At 40.9% G+C, this 19675-nt stretch overlaps 1 protein-coding gene across 4 annotated transcripts in view; it reads right to left on the reverse strand.

The window, feature by feature from the left end:
- LOC107382178 (multiple PDZ domain protein) overlaps positions 1-19675 on the reverse strand; it is a 98521-nt gene that overhangs the window by 52746 nt on the left and 26100 nt on the right. For all 4 annotated transcript variants that reach the window (XM_054751580.2, XM_054751579.2, XM_054751578.2 and 1 more), the window contains exons 17-19: positions 18740-18949; positions 13536-13703; positions 5354-5477 (exon numbers count right to left, since the gene is read on the reverse strand). In XM_054751580.2, the coding sequence (XP_054607555.2) occupies positions 5354-5477; positions 13536-13703; positions 18740-18949 (502 nt within the window). The remainder of the gene's footprint in view (positions 1-5353; positions 5478-13535; positions 13704-18739; positions 18950-19675) is intronic.

A 19675-nucleotide genomic window follows, 5' to 3' on the forward strand; every position in this document is an offset into this window, starting at 1 on the left:
TTGGACACTAGGTGGATTACACAAACACTTCATTAATGCAAACAGGCAGAAGTAGGTAAATCAGGCATCACACATCTCATGCACACACACACTAAAAGGGAATGCATTGATACATTAGGCAGTCTGGTCTAAGGCAAACACCACTGCTATCTACTAGCACTGCACATCCACAACACTATGGTTGTACACAATTTGAAACTAGTCAAAAAATGACTTTGTGCTTATTTTACTTAAACAAATATTTTATTGTTTCTTTTGTTATTACATTCAAATTGCAATACAATCATAGTGCCTGGAGTACAATCAACTGGACAAACAATCGCTGCGACTTAAAGGACGAATAGTACACACATTTTACTAAATCACAATAAATTATAAAGGATATTATAAACACCAAAAGTGCTGAAGTACCACAAGACAGTATTTGAGTACATTCACTCAAGTTAATTTAAGTAGATTCAGTTTAAAACTATCTTTTTTAATATTAAAGCATGTTCCAACCTCAATAACACTTCATAGAAACGTTTTAAGAGCAGTAGCTTTACAGCAAGTGATTCACAAATTTCAAGAATCCTAAAAGACTATATAGGCTTCTCATTGTCATGTTTCATACAGGCAAGGCAAAAAAAAAGACCCACTTTAACTACCGCAAACCTTTTTCCCTTGAATCCTGCTCTAAAAGCAACTCAGATCGTCTTTTACAAACCAACACTGTTCTGGACACAAATGGGTGGAGTCATTCGTGGTGGCTTTGTATTAAAGAAGAAAGCACAAAGGATCTTGCAGTGCTTCTCAAGTACTATGGATGCAATTATTTACTTATTTACTTGGCTGTGTGCTGCAAAAGTCTGGGCAAATAATTTAATGTATTCATTTAAATGTATTTAGCAAATTGGGGGACATTTCTTTAAAGTGAATTAAAAGTCAAAATTTCTAAGCTTAAAGCAACTGGACTTCTTTGGTTTCGTCAAGACTTTTTGCTTTTCATCTGAGAAGCTTTGTCAGTTCTGACTGGACAATGCGTTCTCACACCCTAAGCGTCGAAAAATGACGCGGTGTGACCAAGCGTCAAAATATGATGGTCAGGGTGCCCCAGCGTGTCGGGAGAGGACGCTCTGTGCCAGAGCATCGGTATCCGACGCCTGCGGTGAGACGAACATTTGACCAATTTGTGACCTTTACCCTCTTGCTATTTAACCTTCCCCTCACCCCCATCCTAACCTTAAGCAGCTTGTGCATGCCAAGCTTTGTTTCGCGTTCTGTCGTTCCTCAAACATGCTTAATTGTAAATGTGCACAGACATACTGGGTTAAGGCAGTACTGTGAGACCTCTTCAAATGGTCCAGAACGCAGCGGCGCGTCTGGTCTTTAATCAGCCAAAAAGAGCACACGTCACCCCTCTGTTCATTGAGCTCCACTGGCTACCGCTAGCAGCACACATCAAATTCAAATTGCTACCACTAGCATACAAAGTCCGAGATGGTCCCATCTACCTGAATCCTCTTGCAAAGGCTTACGTCTCAGCCCGGCCACTCCGGTCATCACGGGATCGTCGGCTAGCAGTGCCTACACCACGCTCAGGACAATCCAGACTCTTCTCATGCATCGTTCCACAAATGTGGAATGACCTTCCAAGCACTACCAGAACAGGGGCTTCCTTTTCAATTTTCAAGAAATTCCTGAAGACCCTGCTCTTCAGAGAGGGTCTTCTTAACTAGCACCTTCCCTGCACCCGTCCCCCTCTCTACTGTCCACTCCTTGTTCCCTACTCTCTATGACTGATGTCAATGTTGTTGTTATTGTTGTTGTTAGCCTCATGGGCCGATTATCACTTGTAAGTCGCTTTGGACAAAAGTGTCTGCTAAATACATAAACATAAACATAAACATAAGGTTAGGATGGGGGTGAGGGGAAGGTTAAAGAGGTTAGAGGAGAAAATGTCGGTTAAATGTCCGTCTCACCGCGAGCGTCGGATACGGACGCTGTGGCACAACGCGTGTCCCTGCGCGTCCTCTCCCGACATGCTGGGGCACCCTGACCGTCATATTTGGTGCTTGGTCACACCACGTCATTTTTCGACACTTGGGGTGTGAGAATGTGTTGGACTGGAATACGGGAGCGTCAAGCTAACAAACTGAAGCTGTCTATTGTTGCTTAATTAGCTGAAACTACCTATGAATGCCCCTCCTCCCTACGCCTTGTTGTTAGGGTGTATTTTGTGGGAATTGTTGTTTTTATTAGCAGACATATTTTGTGTGTGTAACCTTGGTCAGGTTGTACTGCAGAGACACATTTCTGTGCTTCTGGACTCAAGGGCACTGACAATAAAGTTGATTCTGATTCTGATTCCGATTAGATGCAAGAGGGTGTGATCTGGACAGAAACCGTTTTAGAATTAGGTTTCAAGTTGCTTTGTAGTAGCCTAAAATCTAAACCACCATTTGCCCTAACTTAATAATTTTGGGGCTGCGCAGTGACGCAGTGGTTAGAGCGGTTGCCTTGCAGCAAGAAGGTCCTGGGTTCGCTTCCCGGCCTGGGATCTTTCTGCATGGAGTTTGCATGTTCTCCCTGTGCATGTGTGGGTTCTCTCCGGGTACTCCGGCTTCCTCCCACAGTCCAAAAACATGACTGTTAGGTTGATTGGTCTTTCTAAACTGTCCTCAGGTGTTAGTGTGTGTGTGTGCATGAGTGTTTGTCCTGTGTCTGTGTTGCCCTGCGATGGACTGGCTCTCTGCCCAGGTTGTACCCCGCCTGATTGCCCGTTGACTGCTGGAGATAGCCCCCCCCCCCCCCCACCCCCCCACCCCCCCGCAACCCCGCGCAGACAGAGCGGGCCCAGAAAATGGATGGATGGATGTTGGTCTAGCAATCCCAGCCAGTATTGTGGCTGTCTAATCACAGCATGTTTATTTTATAGATGTTACTGAAAAAGCAAAGATGGGCTGCATGGTGGTGCAGTGGTTAGCACTGTTGCCTCACAGCACGAAGGTCGCAGGTTCGAAACTCGGCTGTGGCCTTTCTGCGTAGAGTTGCGTGTTCTCCCCATGCATGCGTGGGTTTCCTCCGGGTACTCCGGTTTCCCCCACAGATCACAACATACCATATAGGTTATAAATTGTAAGTCATTTTGGATAAAAGCGTCTGCCAAATAAATAAACATCAACATAATAAACATAAGATGGCGACGGCTCTTTTGAAATTACTTTGGCATCAGCTTAGCCTATTTTGACTTGGGCTTTTCTTTGAGTCAAGAGCAGATAGAGGTACTCAAATTCATTTAGAAAAATGGTGTACTACATTTTCTTGATGGAGTGTGGTGGACTGCCTTGTTGACCCACTTCTGTAGCAGTGACTACCACACACTGTCATACATTAGCATGCGGAAACAGTTTGAGAGACATCCTTAGATCCCGCTCCACAACTGAAAGCCGTCAATATCCCTGGCCAGACGATGCATTCACATGTATAGGATGGCTTACCAGGCTGGCATTGTAGGTGCTGAACATGTGAAGCCTGAGGCTTACAATGCAGCTTTAAACCCAAGTCCAAAACAGTTTCAGTCTAGGTCACACCCTCCTGCATCTAATCAATTCCCACAAAAGAAGCCTAAACAACTTCAACAACTCATCAGAAGGGAGTGAGGAGGGGTATTTGATGGTAGTTTCAGCTCACTGAGCTGCAATAGCTACAGTTTATAAGACTGACTCTCCCATATTTCAGTCAGAATTGACAAAGCTCTTCAAATGAGAAGTGATACATCTTCAAGAAACCAAAGAAGTCCAGTTGCCTTCATTTGAACCCCTTTGGTTCACCTTTGTTTCTTTTGGTCTACTGAACTTGTTGGTTCTGTTGCTCCCTCCTAATCAAAATAAAGAAAATTGGATCGATGGATACATGATAAAAAATAGCATTTTAGTATCTATTTTATTATGTTTATCTTGTAAGTGTAATGTGGAGAGTGTTACAACTATGCAATCTAAATGTTTCATGCAGGGAAATTGTAGTACCATTTAAAATAAAATTAAAAAATGTAACTACAACTATTCACCATCATTGGGTTTCATCATTCTTTAAGACTTTCATGTGTCCTTGATAAACCAAATCAAAACAAGCTTCGTGCTTGCAAACATATCCTGCAAACTTAAAAAGTTAAAACTGATTCTTAAGGTTTAGAGCAGGGGTGGGGAACCCTGGTACATCGAGGGCCGGAATCCAGCATATTTTAGTTTCAACCCTGCTCCAACACATCTGATTACAATCAGCAGGGGATTAACAGGCTTCTGCAGAACCTGATGAGCTGCTGCACAGGTGAATCAACCACTGAATCAGAAGTGTTGGTGCAAAGATGTGCAGGATACCGGCAAAGATGTGCAGGATACCGGCCCTCGAGGACCAGGGTTCCCCACGCCTGGTTTAGAGACTGAACATGTGCAGTGGACATTTCTTCAGTTCCAAGGTATGAAAAAGTCATGATGACAAGACCACTAACTTGTTTTGCTATCCCTTTCCTGCCTTTAGTACATTGAAATGAGTTGCAGAGACCGTGCACGGTTTCCTTCACTATTTCCTCTAATCACATGGAGTAGAAAGTCATGCTTTCCTCTTCCCCACCTGTTGCAACAAGCTGTACGGAGGCCCACAGGGACATATTCTTAAAGATCTCAGCTATTTGTCTCACTTCCCTGTTAGAGATGATAGAGATAATGGGTGCAGAATGGGTAACGATCATCCCAACTAGGAATGAAAAGAGTTAACTGAAATGCCTTTGCACATGTTTGATGCACAATCTTTATTTCCCCTTTTATATTATTGTGGGAAAACAAACTAGACACATTTCAAAGATTTTTACTCTGACCTTTGAATCAAAGGTGCCCAAACTTTTGCATGCCACTTTTTGTTTTTCAAAAATCTTTTTGAAAATTCTTCAAAAACCTACGAACCTTATGTGTGCTATTTTCCGGAAGATAACACTTCATGGAATATCCCGGCAAGATGATCCAGACCATTTTAAAATGGATGAAGTCAAAGAATGCTGTGACATTGTGACCTAGATAAATAGTTTAACCCCCCCCTCCTCTCTCTCTCTCTCTCTCTCTCTCTCTCTCTCTCTCTCTCTCTCTCTCTCTCTCTCTCTCACACACACACACACACACACACACACACACACACACACACACACACACACACACACACACACACACAAATGATGTCCTCTCAGGTACGAGAGGCGCATCATGTCACCACTCCTCTTCAGGGCAGTCGTCATCAGCACCTCCTATTAGCGTCATCATTGCCATGCCCGCGATGTACACACACCAAGACACCATCACCATGAGAAAGACGGAGAACATACCAAGGCTACGGTTGCCCCGGACAACAGTGATTGTCCTCTCAAAGCTTGTACGGGGGGGCAGAGGTGGCGCATGCTGCCCGTTTTCATTGTCCATGACACCGAAGCGATGACGCAGCTTGTTTTCCTGTGAAACACACAAGAGGTGCAGGTGAAGGAATGAAGGGGGGTGATGAATGAATAGCACAAGTGTTTGTTCATGCTGGTCCATTCAGGTCCCATTCTAACATCCCAATGACAAACCAATAATCCATACAAGTTTACAAACAGCATGTTCAACAAAGATCTGGGTACTGAATTTCCTAGTCTGTTGGTATCGCTGTCGGCAGTACCAATCAGGTCACCAGGAAGTGTCCTGGTGTGCCCGATGGCCAGTCCACTACTGTTCTACACCACCATCAATTAGGAGACCATGGTTATTATAGCAGAATTAATATTATGTTCTATCCAAAGCGCTATAAGCTGCACTGAATGTGCACAACTAAAACGTTGATGATATTTATAGTTGGAAATAACCACATCTTTGCACAGAACTGGTTAATTCTACATTACCACACTAGTGTAAAGTAGTGCTAATGTGAACCGCTATATAACTTTTGAGACTGGGTCTTTTAACAAGTTATCTACTAGCCTGGCAAGCCAGACTAAATAAATGTATTATTTAGTCTGGCAACGCTCCATTGACGGCTCTCAGTTGTGGGGCGGGTTCTACCGTTGTCTTTCAAATGATCTCCGCATTCCACTGGACAATGAATGTGACATACTCTTGCTTCACTCTGTTGCATCATCCCACCCACCAGGCATATAGAGTGCCCTGATTGGCCCATAAAGCGGATAAAGCTCTGTGATTTGTTCACTAAGCAGATAGAGCACTAGGATTGGCCCACCATTATGGACCAATCACAGCTCTTGATGTGTTTGAAACCCCTCTAGAGAGCTGTGATTGGCTAGCCTGAGTCCAGGTAGGAGCTGCTGAGGTTCCAATGGAGCATGCCTAGACCAAACATTGCAAAGCAAGAATTTGGTCTAGTTCACTAGGCTAGTTATCTACAAGAAGTAATATTCTTTTTTTTTTTTCTCGTTCAGAAATCTTTTGAAATATATTAGACAAGGAACATTAACAAGCAACACCCATTTTTGGCAAGAAGGATAAAGGAACCACACATACAACAAAGAAAACTAATGGTCACACTATAAGCAGAAGAAAACACAAACCAGTTAGTGACCACAAGGAGTGAGAAATAACTTGTTTTTGTTGTTTTGGTTGGCAATTTACAAACCAGCTCATTATTGCCATCCATCAAGCTGAAGAAAGGAACTTTAGTCTCTGGGTGGGAATTATGTTCCAGCTAATTTATAAATAGCAGATTATTTAACTCCTGTGGATTTGCAAGGTGTCAGTGGTCCCAGATAGGCATGTTCAAGGTCTTAAGCTGCCAGGTCACCAGTATACCAGTTCACCAAAGGTTAGGCACCAATGAGAAATCCACCTTGACAGAGATGAGAACTGCGCACTCCAAATCCTCTTTTCTGTTATGACAAATTGACCTTTCACCCTACCACCAGCTAATCTTGTACCACTAGCATTTGATGTTACACACTAAGTTAGTTCTTGTGTTGATTGGTCAACCTAACTTTAATGCTGGTTCCAGTCCAGATTCTGAACTTAAAGCTGCAATAGCAAAATGGGAACACAAATGACCTTAAAACAGTTTGTCATGTCTCTTTACAGCCTTCTAATGTAGTATAGCTATAACTACATTGTGTAGACAATAGAAATAAATAAATAGCATAATGGCTCTCTCGCATTTGTCTAAAATCCTCCGCCAACAACTTGTTTTGGACCAAAAGCAGCTATTGGACCATCTGGTTGTCGGCCTCATCAAACCGCAGCTTTTCCACACTTCCCTACATCCTACATTTCTTACACACTTGTGCACTTAGCAACAGAACACCACTGGTGTGAGAGGTCCGTGGCTCAATAACAGAGCAAGAGAAACAGTCAGGTACTACCGCTTCAACTTCAGGACAAATTACCAGAGCCCCAAAAAGAAAAATATCATTTAAAGTCACGGACAACAAAAGCCGTTTGGACCTAAAACAGCGACTGGTGTTTAGCACTATCTCGTTTTCTCCAGCAATGTGGCTTTCCGGTTCCAGCGGAAGTGTCTCAGCGAAGATACCTGAGGGTAGGAGTGAGCTGTATATAGCGAGGTTATTTTTTACTCCATTCTTAAGGTATAAATTATCTATTATATTGAGTTTATTTTATCTCATTACGATCGAACTTATTGTATTTTAGTGTTTTCTCCCTCTGCATAACTTTTACTTTTACTTTGACTGTAAACGAAACAAATTTCCCACTTGTGGGACTAATAAAAGTTATCTTATCTTATCTTATCTTATTTTATCTTATCTTATCTTATCTTATCTTATCTTATCTTATCTTAGTGTTTCGTGACCATGTTTGCATTCAAAACCAAGCTTGTTTGTAGGTTTGCTAAAACCATGGACGTAATTTTTGGGGGGGACATGCCCCCCCCCCCCCCCCACACACACACACACACCCTCTTTCCAAAGTCAAGTTTTGACCCCTGCACTTTTTTACCATCCAAAAACAACATTACGCTATGTTGAATTGACATTGGTTGAGCTCTAGGACCAAGCGGAAAACAACTGTTTGTGTTGAGCCCGTTTCCCATCAGAGCATACTGTAAAGATACCCCCCCCCCCACACACACACACACACAAACACACTTCTAAAGTGAAAAGTACGTCCATGGCTACAGCTGCTTTAAAGGCAGGGGTTTAGTTTATTTTGTTAAACGTGGATGAAGTAAGAATGGCATCCTGTCTGTACTGCAGTTACCTTATCACGAGCCTGTTCTGACCAACTGTTGCCAGTTAGATTCTAGATGGCATGCAACGACGAGTCATCCACAGTAAAGTGATGAATACATTTCACTGCAATGTCGAGTTGTTGGTGCTTGAGCCTTGAGATATTTTTAGAGCTGACTACCGTTAGCATTGTTAGCTCTAGCCTTCTTTACCAAATATCTGAGTAAAACAAAATGATGCGCGTATCTTCTTAGGGTTACAAGAAATAACTTCTGGGTTGCTCTTTGGCTACTAGCCTCCATTTTTTCCACAAATGTGCAACTTTTTACCATCCAATGTCAAATTACAAATGCCAGCACAGCAGTGCTGGCGCAGCAGCATTTCCTGGCATTTCATGTCTCTAATATGTGATATTAAACGTTTTAACTTAAAACATTAACATGTATTAGCTTACTAATCTGTACACGTTACAGCCACCATTGTGCACCCTTGCATTCACTAATGCTGTTCTTGCAGAGCTGTTTTTTCTTTGGAAGATGTTGTTACTAAAGTGCTGAAAATGTGGGGAAAGTAGAGACATACAGCTTTGCAAGCCCAGTTCTTCCTGATGTTAAAGTCATAGAGGTTGTTATTCTGCAAGTTGTAAATTTAAGTTTCTATGCCAGCTGTTCTCTAACTTTCATAGAACTCAAGTTCCAAATCCTAAAAAGTTTTCCCCTACATTTCACTCAAAGTCTTTTCACTCTGCAGCCGCTCTACGGCCCTTAAGAAGACTCCTCGTGTACGACTGAGGAGCACAACGAGGGTGAATGCCTTTGGACTTTTTCTAAAATGAAAATCACGGAGTAAGGTAGTCTTTTCACATCCTGCTGGGCACTTCACAAAGAAAAGGGGCAATGACGAGATCTTTGAAGTGTCACAGGAAGTTCAAGCAGCAATGAAATTGTAAAGCTACTTTTGCAACAAGGCTACCTTTAATGAGAACTCGTATAAGAGCCACTGAGAGAAAACGTTATGTCCTTGTGGTAGATCCATGCATCAGTGCAAGCAGCAAGCACTTTCATTCATGAAAAAATTGTTGGCAAATAAGCAACAGCGAGAACAAAAGGTTGCCTGAGCAGGACTGAGTTGAGGCTACAATTTAAGTCTTTGACACCAAGCACTTTCCCTATACCTGACACTATGACACCGATACAGACGTCTGTTAGCTCCACTTTATCTTACATGAATAAAGAGAACAGGACTGGCATGGTAATCTCCTTCGCAGCGGCTAAAATGGCTATCCACTGAATCTCAGGTTAGCATGACAATGAGAAAGGCTGCACAATTGACATGATTGCAATGTTTTCACTACTGTCAACACAAAGATATGTCATGCTGCATCTAAAGCATTTGGTAAACTCTAGTTTATAAGAACTGAGAAGGATAACTGAACATAGTAAGACAGCAAAAGAGAATAATCTAAAGTTCAATGAACTAATCAGTTTCAACTTGTGAATTTTGATAATCATCATTAAACACTAAGAAAACTGACTACATACAAGGTGACATCATAGATCGGAAACATTTGTTTCGCTTATCTGTCCGTGAAGTATTACACTATCGTGTAGAAGTACATTCCAGTAAGTTTGTAACATCTTACTTATATGTATTTTGTTAAATACTGTATTCAGTTGGATAAGGTTGTATTTATATTTGTCTAATGTTATATTTGGTTAGATTTGAATTGGTTAGATTTTTTTTATTTTATTTTATCTTATTTCCCTTCTAAGTCTAAGACATTGTTCATCTGGTGATCGATCTTAAAATTATGGATTCTGCTGTGATTATCTGCAAACTAACAGAGCAGGAAACACACACAAACACACACACACACACACACACACACACACACACACACACACACACACACACACACACACACACACACACACACACACACGCACACACACACATATATATATATATATACATATATATTTTTAAGGTCCTTCTCAAAAAAATAGCATATTGCGATAAAGTTCATTATTGTCAGTAATGTACTGATAAACAGTAGACATTCATATATATTAGATTCATTACACACAACTGAAGTAGTTCAAGCCTTTTATTGTTTCTAATATTGATGATTTTGACTTACAGCTCATGAAAACCCCAAATTCCTATCTAAAAAAATTTACATATTTCATCCGACCAATAAAAGAAAAGTGATTTTGATACAAAAAACGTCAACCTTCAAACAATTATGTTCAGTTATGCACTCAATACTTGGTCGGGAATCCTTTTGCAGAAATGACTGCTTCAATGCGGCGTGGCATGGAGGCAATCAGCCTGTGGCCAGTGTTGGGAATGTTACTTTAACAAAGTAATTAGTTATAGTTACTGATTACTTTGTCCAAAAATTAACTCCGTTCCTGAGTTACGAGATTATAAAAGTAACTGATTACCAAGAAAAATAATTACTTTGTTACTTTTTTCATTAAAGAATGCTAGAAAATGGGTTCCCCTCTTAACTGAACTTACTTAGTTTACTATAAATTACTACAATAGTGAAATATAAATGACTAATGACTGGAACATAATTAAATGTATGTCCAAATGATTTTATAAAATAAGTACTTAACAGGAGGAACTACTAACAGGAGCATTACACTAATCTAGACTATTAAAAGGTCACTGTGTGATATTTAACAAGAGCCCAATCAGCTAAAATTTAAAACTGCAAATAGAAACACCTGTAAAGGTTCCCGAGCCTTTAAATGGTCTCTCAGTCTAGTTAAAGTACAGAAATTAATGTAATTTTGCACAGTATTCTGATTTTTCCAGCTTCACATGTGTTTTTAGTAGCATTTCTGTTGCTGATAATCTAGTAATGGTTAAATAAATAAATAAAATCCTTTAAAATGACACTAGAAGAGGCACAAGCCTGATGGAGGACTTAAATGTACTAACTTGGGTCAGACCCAACCACAGAAGAGCTGAAGCTGGGTGGTAAACACACACACAGGTAGTTCTAATAACACCTGAGCTCCATGACGTCTGAGACTGATGCATCAGTGTTACAGCGGGACTAAAGACATGATCAGAAACAGGTTACAGCTGGATGATCTAGGAAGGTAGAAGATCAGGACGTCTGAGCGGTGAACAGGTGAGCGGACCTTCGGGACGTCCCGCTGTCACACTAAGAAGGGCACGGCTGCAGATCCACACCTGCAGCCGTAGATATTCATCACGTCTTCCTCGTTCTTCATGGGCCGTGATGCGCTTGGATGAAAACATCTGCCTCTTTAGCTCCTGATCCGCTGATGGCAGCTTCAACACACCACACTGCTTAATGCACGCATTTCTTTATCAGTAACAGAAACAACGTTTTGATAAAAGAAGACGGTAATTAATTAGTTTGCTCGTTACTGAAAAATTTTTTTTTTTTTTTTAGTAACACGGGTATTTTAAACGGCGTTATTCCCATCACTGCTCTGTTGTGTTGATAGCATGCTGTGACTGAGACAGTAAGGGTCTCTGCCCAACCGGCCAATCATCATCGTGTTTGTAAGTGCGTTACCGACACCTCTCTCTCCCTGGCTGCAGCTGAAGTGTGGCGGTCAGAAAGCCTCACACTGTTGCTCAACGTTCGACAAGCACATAGTAACGAACAACCTTCCGTCCCCAGTAACGTAACGGCGTTGCAACGGTGGGAAAAGTAATTGATTTGATTATTCCGTTACCTAATAAAGAACGCCATTAGTAACGCCATTATACTTAAATGGCGTTACTCTCAACACTGGCTTCTGCACTGCTGAGGTGTTATGGAGGCCCAGGATGCTTCGATAGCGGCCTTAAGCTCATCCAGAGTGTTGGGTCTTGTGTCTGCCAACTTTCTCTTCACAATATCCCACAGATTCTCTACGGGGTTCAGGTCAGGAGAGTTGGCAGGCCATTTGAGCACAGTAATACCATGGTCAGTAAACCATTTACCAGTGGTTTTGGCACTGTGAGCAGGTGCCAGGTTGTGCTGAAAAATGAAATCTTCATCTCCATAAAGCGTTTCAGCAGATGGAAGTATGAAGTGCTCCAAAATCTCCTGATAGCTAGCTGCTTTGACCCTGCCCTTGATAAAACACAGTGGACCAACACCAGCAGCTGACATGGCTCCCCAAACCATCACTGACTGTGGGTACTTGACACTGGACTTCAGGCATTTTGGCATTTCCCTCTGCCCAGTCTTCCTCCAGACTCTGGCACCTTGATTTCTGAATGACATGCAAAATTTGCTTTCATCCGAAAAAAGTACTTTGGACCACTGAGCATCAGTCCAGTGCTGCTTCTCTGTAGCCCAGGTCAGGCGCTTCTGCCGCTGTTTCTGGTTCAAAAGTGGCTTGACCTGGGGAATGCGGCACCTGTAGCCTATTTCCTGCACATGCCTGTACACGGTTTCTCTGGATGTTTCTACTCCAGACTCAGTCCACTGCTTCCACAGGTTCCCCAAGGTCTGAAATCGGCCCTTCTCCACAATCTTCCTCAGGGTCCGGTCACCTCTGCTCGTTTTCTGCCACACTTTTCCCTTCCCACAGACTTCCCACTGAGGGGCCTTGATACAGCACTCTAGGAACAGCCTATTCGTTCAGAAATTTCTTTCTGTGTCTTACCCTCTTGCTTGAGGGTGTCAATGATGGCCTTCTGGACAGCAGTGGTCGGCAGTCTTACCCATGATTGCGGTTTTGAGTAATGAACCAGGCTGGGAGTTTTTAAAAGCCTCAGGAATCTTTTGCAGGTGTTTAGAGTGAATTAGTTGATTCAGATGATTAGGCTACTAGCTCGTGTAGAGAACCTTTTCATGATATGCAAATTTTTTGAGATAGGAATTTTGGGTTTTCATTTATGAGCTGTATGCCAAAATCATCAATATTAGAAACAATAAAAGGCTTGAACTACTTCAGTTGTGTGTAATGAATCTAATATATATGAAAGTCTAATGTTTATCAGTACATTACAGACAATAATAAACTTTATTACAATATGCAAATTTTTTTAGAAGGACCTGTATGTGTGTGTGTGTGTGTGTGTGTGTGTGTCGTCTCTCTCCACAAAGTCACCCACTCTATATTTCCAGCTGATATGTAGCAACTCGGGATGGACAAGAATATCCCATTCCAGTTTATTCTAAGTTCAATTACACTATTTATGAGATGAAATTGTATTAAGGCTCAATTCATAACTGAAATAAACATTCAGTCGTTCATTAAAATTAGCATAAGCTTAACACAAACTTAAGCTTTCTTCTAGACAAGTGAAAGGTGCATTTATCCAAAAAATCATACGGATCCTAATTTCATTTGGCGGAACATACCGCGTGACACTGCTGGCTGAAGTTGTCCTCTGATTTCCAAGTTGAGATGTTGAAATTAGCCTCGGCTGGCTCTGCTAGCAGGCTGATCTGAGTCTGGCTGTCCGCGTCATCGGTCGAAGCCCGTGCACTCCTCTCAGCAATGGGTGTCAAGCCACCGCACAGCTCCAGCTGAGGGTACAATATTCCAAAGACAAAATTTGATCATTAGAAAAGAAATATCGAAAAAATGAATTAATAAAATGATGGGAAGACCTGCCAAAAATGCCTGGAGAGTATAAAAATGAGTAATTGTAAATCCAAACTGATGCAAACCGGCTTCAGAAGGTGACTGTAAATTTGACACCCTGAACTCCACGTCTCTCTCTATCTGAGGATTGTGTTCATCTTCTAGCTGCATTAAAAATTCAGAAGGCCTGTAACTGGAGTCTCTCTTCCCTGTTACTAGGCCACAGTACCAAACAAAAAAGGAGAAATGCAATACCTTTCTGGTCTCCTGAAAAAATTTATTGTGCGTTTATTTTAGATTTTATTATAACTTTTAAGTTTGAAAAACTATTTAAAGGTGTATAACTGGTATGAAAATGAGTATGTGTCCACCATTTTAGATTGCACATGCAAATATTGATATGAACAATACCATACCAATAATTTTTAGAATTCCAAATAACACACCAATAACCGTGTAGAGCAGGGTCTGGAGGGCCGTTATCCAGCACGTTTAACCTGCTTCACACCTGATTTTAATCAGCAGGTAATTAACATGCTTCTGCAGAGCCTGATGAGCTGCTGCACAGGTGATTGGACCACTGAATCGAGTGTGTTGGACCAGAGAAACTACTAAAATGTGCTGGATACCAGCCCTCGAGGTCCAGAATTGAATAGCCCTGGAATAGAGCAGGATGATAGAGAGGATTATAAAGCCTGTACAAGACAGATGTTTTGTTAATGGAATCTTGTTCAACTGACCGAACTGTTAGCAAGGAGGTAAGAAAGCATAGTGGGTGTCAAAATAGGAATATCTCATTATTGTTTTTATAAGGAGTCAACACAAGAAACCTCCAGATTACCAAGATAAATGCTAACAGTTCTTTCTTCTTTGATTTGTAACAGAAAAATGTTCAGAGGCGTTATCTCATTGTTAACACGGCGGGATTTTTCCAATGTGCTGAGAGATGTGCATGTGCATGAGAAATCACACATGTGGTGATAAAAAAAAATCACAATTCAGAAAAATTTACAAGAAACACATATGAATGTTCCCCGGGCAGACAGAAAATCCTGTGAGCCAAAACGTGACTTCAAAGTAAGCAGCATGGCAGAGGAGGAGAGTGCAGCGTGCATCCATCACCTCACTTTCTAATTGGCTCCGTATCACATTCAACAGGCAGCCAACTTGTTTGTCGCTGAATATCAGACCAAGTTAATCCAACGTGTGTGAAAGCATGGATTTATGGGCAGAGTGGACCCGACATCCTTCCGAGCGAACCACCGCGCTCAAAACAGAACACAAAAGGTATGTGGTAAGAATCTCTGCAGAGCCGTTACTGTATTCATGCACATCCTTAAAGCACGCCAGTTTTAAAGACTTTAAGCTATTGCTTTTAAACTTGCTTCAGTGGTTCCTGAACCATAAACTGAAGCAGCATCACATTGCACCCAGTAGCCTTCTGCAGACCAAAACTGCACTGAATTCATTCACTGCCACTGACTGGTTAAAAACGTCAATGGCATTTTTTTTACGAGGCGGGCTTGGGAATGAGCTCGTGCACCTCGAGAGTAAACATCACGGCTCTAAAGTTGATTTTTCACCTAGGTGTGTCACACATCACATGATCACCAAGCAAGCAAACGATCAATGAGATAGGAGGTCGTTTTGGGACGGCGCTATGCCTAAAGCGAGGCACAAACCGGAAAAGCTTCTGCAGCGCACACTTTGACAAAGGAATGGGAAAGAACGAACAAATCTAGAAACACTGATTGTTCCTCATGTAGGAAGTGAGTCTAGTCCTGTTTAATGGTCATAGAGCACAATTTTATGCAACTCTTCAAAAAACGGTAAAACTGCTCAAACAGGGCTGCTTGTTAAAAAGATGACCTGATATAAAATAATCATCTAGTTTATCCTTTAAATAAAAAATAAAAGAATACATGCTGATTGTACAATAGTTTGCCCACTTTTCTCACTATTAAATTAAGAAAAAAATTCCTTTTCATCAAAACAAAGCTATTTAAGATGCCGCTGCTTTTATTTTGATAGTGGGTTTGTCAATTATCCTTTTGAGGGATTGTGAAGTCTGAAGAAAAAAATACAAATACTTAAAGCAAAATTTACAAATTACATGCGACTATTTACAATAACAGTTAATGGATAATAATTAACCCATTCATCCATTTTCTGAGCCCGTTTTGTCCACGCAGGGTTGTGGGTGGGTGGGTGGTGGTGTTGGTGGTGGTGGTGGTGGTGGTGGGGGTGGGGGGTGGGGGGTGGGGGTGGGGGGGTCTGGTGCCAATCTCCAGTGGTCAACGGGCAATCAGGTGGGGTACACTCTGGACAGAGAGCCAGTCCATCGCAGCAGACAAATTTATATTTCTTTATTTGTATTTTTCACATTAAACTTTATACACTGTCTACTCAGCCCTTTAAAGCATAGCGGTTTGTGACACAAGGCATTGTGGGATACCTTACCAGCTAAGTCAAGTTCAAGTTTATTTATAAAGCCCCTTTCTACCCCAGTCAAGGGGTCCCAAGGTGCTGAACATACAGGTCCTTCTCAAAAAATTAGCATATTGTAATAAAGTTCATTAATATCTGTAATGTACTGATAAACATTAGACTTTCATATATATTAGATTCATTACACACAACTGAAGTAGTTCAAGCCTTTTATTGTTTCTAATATTGATGATTTTGGCATACAGCTCATGAAAACCCAAAATTCCTCAAAAAATTTGCATATCATGAAAAGGTTCTCTAAACAAGCTATTAACCTAATCATCTGAATCAACTAATTAACTCTAAACACCTGCAAAAGGTTCCTGAGACTTTTAAAAACTCCCAGCCTGGTTCATTACTCAAAACCGCAATCATGGGTAAGACTGCCGACCACTGCTGTCCAGAAGGCCATCATTGACACCCTCAAGCAAGAGGGTAAGACACAGAAAGAAATTTCTGAACGAATAGGCTGTTCCCACAGTGCTGTATCAAGGCACCTCTGTGGGAAGTCTGTGGGAAGGGAAAAGTGTGGCAGAAAACTCTGCACAACGAGCAGAGGTGACCGGACCCTGAGGAAGATTGTGGAGAAGGACCGATTCCAGACCTTGGGGAACCTGTGGAAGCAGTGGACTGAGTCTGGAGTAGAAACATCTAGAGAAACCGTGTACAGGTGTGTGCAGGAAATGGGCTACAGGTGCCGCATTCCCCAGGTCAAGCCACCTTTGAACCAGAAACAGCGGCAGAAGCACCTGACCTGGGCTACAGAGAAGCAGCACTGGACTGATGCTCAGTGGTCCAAAGTACTTTTTTCGGATGAAAGCAAATTTTGCATGTCATTCAGAAATCAAGGTGCCAGAGTCTGGAGGAAGACTGGGCAGAGGGAAATGCCAAAATGCCTGAAGTCCAGTGTCAAGTACCCACAGTCAGTGATGGTCTGGGGGTGCCATGTCAGCTGCTGGTGTTGGTCCACTGTGTTTTATCAAGGGCAGGGTCAATGCAGCTAGCTATCAGGAGATTTTGGAGCACTTCATGCTTCCATCTGCTGAAAAGCTTTATGGAGATGAAGATTTCTTTTTTCAGCACGACCTGGCACCTGCTCACAGTGCCAAAACCACTGGTAAATGGTTTACTGACCATGGTATTACTGTGCTCAAATGGCCTGCCAACTCTCCTGACCTGAACCCCGTAGAGAATCTGTGGGATATTGTGAAGAGAAAGTTGAGAGACACAAGACCCAACACTCTGGATGAGCTCAAGGCCGCTATCGAAGCATCCTGGGTCTCCATAACACCTCAGCAGTGCCACAGGCTGAGAGCCTCCATGCCACGCCGAATTGAAGCAGTCATTTCTGCAAAAGGATTCCCGACCAAGTACTGAGTGCATAACTGAACATAATCATTTGAAGGTTGACTTTTTTGTATCAAAAACACTTTTCTTTTATTGGTCGGATGAAATATGCTAATTTTTTTAGATAGAAATTTTGGGTTTTCACGAGCTGTACGCCACAATCATCAATATTAGAAACAACAAAAGGCTTGAACTACTTCAGTTGTGTGTAATGAATCTAATATATATGAAAGTCTAATGTTTATCAGTACATTACAGAGAATAATGAGCTTTATTACAATATGTTAATTTTTTGGGAAGGACCTGTGTTATAAAAAAAACTACTAAAACACAAAAACTGTCATTACAGTAAAATAAAGAAACAAGTCATTAAAAAGCAATTACATTTTAAAAACAAACAACAATAGTGATCAAAACATTAAAACAAGAGTAGAAGAATAAAGAAATAGATCTAAGATAAATCCTAATGGACAGCGACGTGGAAAGAAAATATTCAGATGCATCTTTATGTAGTTTTGTCAACTGCCAGAAACTCAAACAGTAAGTTGAGTAGTCAGATCCTCCTCGTGATTTCTGCAGGTACTGGTTTTATTTATTTATGAACTTCCATGAATTTCCATTATCCATCTACCCCCATAGATGAATACTGTAAAGACTGTTATAATAATGTCCATAAATGATGACTGATACCCAATCCATGACGAACTGACTCATTCTGAGGGGTCTGTAAGTTATTTTCTAACTGTCTTTTCTTCAACACTCAGTTTTGTTTCTTTAACTCGTAAAAAGATTGCAAATATTGTCCTACTTTGACTTTAATTGGTTATGCAGATTTTTAAGTTATTTTCTACAACAAAAATGTGCTTAGAACTGATATAAAACATTCTGAATGTAGTTTCATTAAATTACATACTTGACCGAAGATCAACTCTATCTTCCTAATTGTTAATTTTTAACATTAAAATGATTCATGTGTCTCACTGATGCTATGAGATACTTGAAGAACTTGATGAATATTAATGAGCTGATTGTGAGATGTAATTTTCCACTCAAATTGCTGGAATGGATCTAAACTAGATGCAAGCCCCTTCTCTTAAAAAGACAAAACAAAAAATTAAGGAATACATCCGTACACCCGACTCACCGGCAGAGGTTTCGCAACACCGATGCGAACGGGGCCGTAGCCGGTGGACTTCAGGACATGCACAGCATAATCCAAGCTGGAGCCTTCTAGGTCAGCTTCATTAACAAACATTAATCGGTCACCAGGTAGCAGGCGACCGTCTAGGTCTGCTACACCTCCGGGCACCAAGGACCGGATTATCAGGACTGTTTTTGAGGCGTCTTCTGGATCCTGAAGTAAAGCAGAAGGTTGTAGGGAGAGTTTTATTTAAAACGTTCATCAAACGGAACAATTAACAGAGCACTCATTGAAGTTGTTATACTTTTACGTTTCAATCCCTGGGTGTTATTGTAGTCCATAAAGAAAGTGTGTTTCTGTTGGTACAATTTTCTAAAATATTTATTTTCATGTAGAAAACCAGAGAAAACAAAGTGATCGGATATGGGCATTGGCCCTGTTCTGGTATAAGAAATCCCCAAATAAAACACATGAATGAGTTAAATAAACATTATTTTTAACAGTATAGATAATTATAAGACACTTTAGAATAATCTAGCTAATTTTAGAACATGATATCACTGTTGAAAAATACAGAATACAACACAATTATTAAACAATATAGTATATTTTTATAAAAACAGATTGCTGTGAAATATTTTTGAAAAGTTATTGAACAATAGATGCTATTTTTGATCAAATATAGATTATTATAACATTTTATATTTGTGGATCTGCCTCAGTCATCTTCCTCCTGTTCATCACCATCACTGATGGCGAGATTGGTTGTCCTCCATTTTCCATCAAAATCTTTGTTTTAAACTGCAAAATATATTAAATATCATAATTGTTATAATTACTGTTACCACGAATATTAAGATTATGTCTAAAAAATAACAAAGTTTATCCAAAAATATTCATATTTTATTTTACTTGTTCAGGGCGTATGTTCAAATATGG

The sequence above is a fragment of the Nothobranchius furzeri genome, chromosome 7 (genome assembly GCF_043380555.1).
Source record: "Nothobranchius furzeri strain GRZ-AD chromosome 7, NfurGRZ-RIMD1, whole genome shotgun sequence".
Classification (NCBI taxonomy): domain Eukaryota; kingdom Metazoa; phylum Chordata; class Actinopteri; order Cyprinodontiformes; family Nothobranchiidae; genus Nothobranchius; species Nothobranchius furzeri.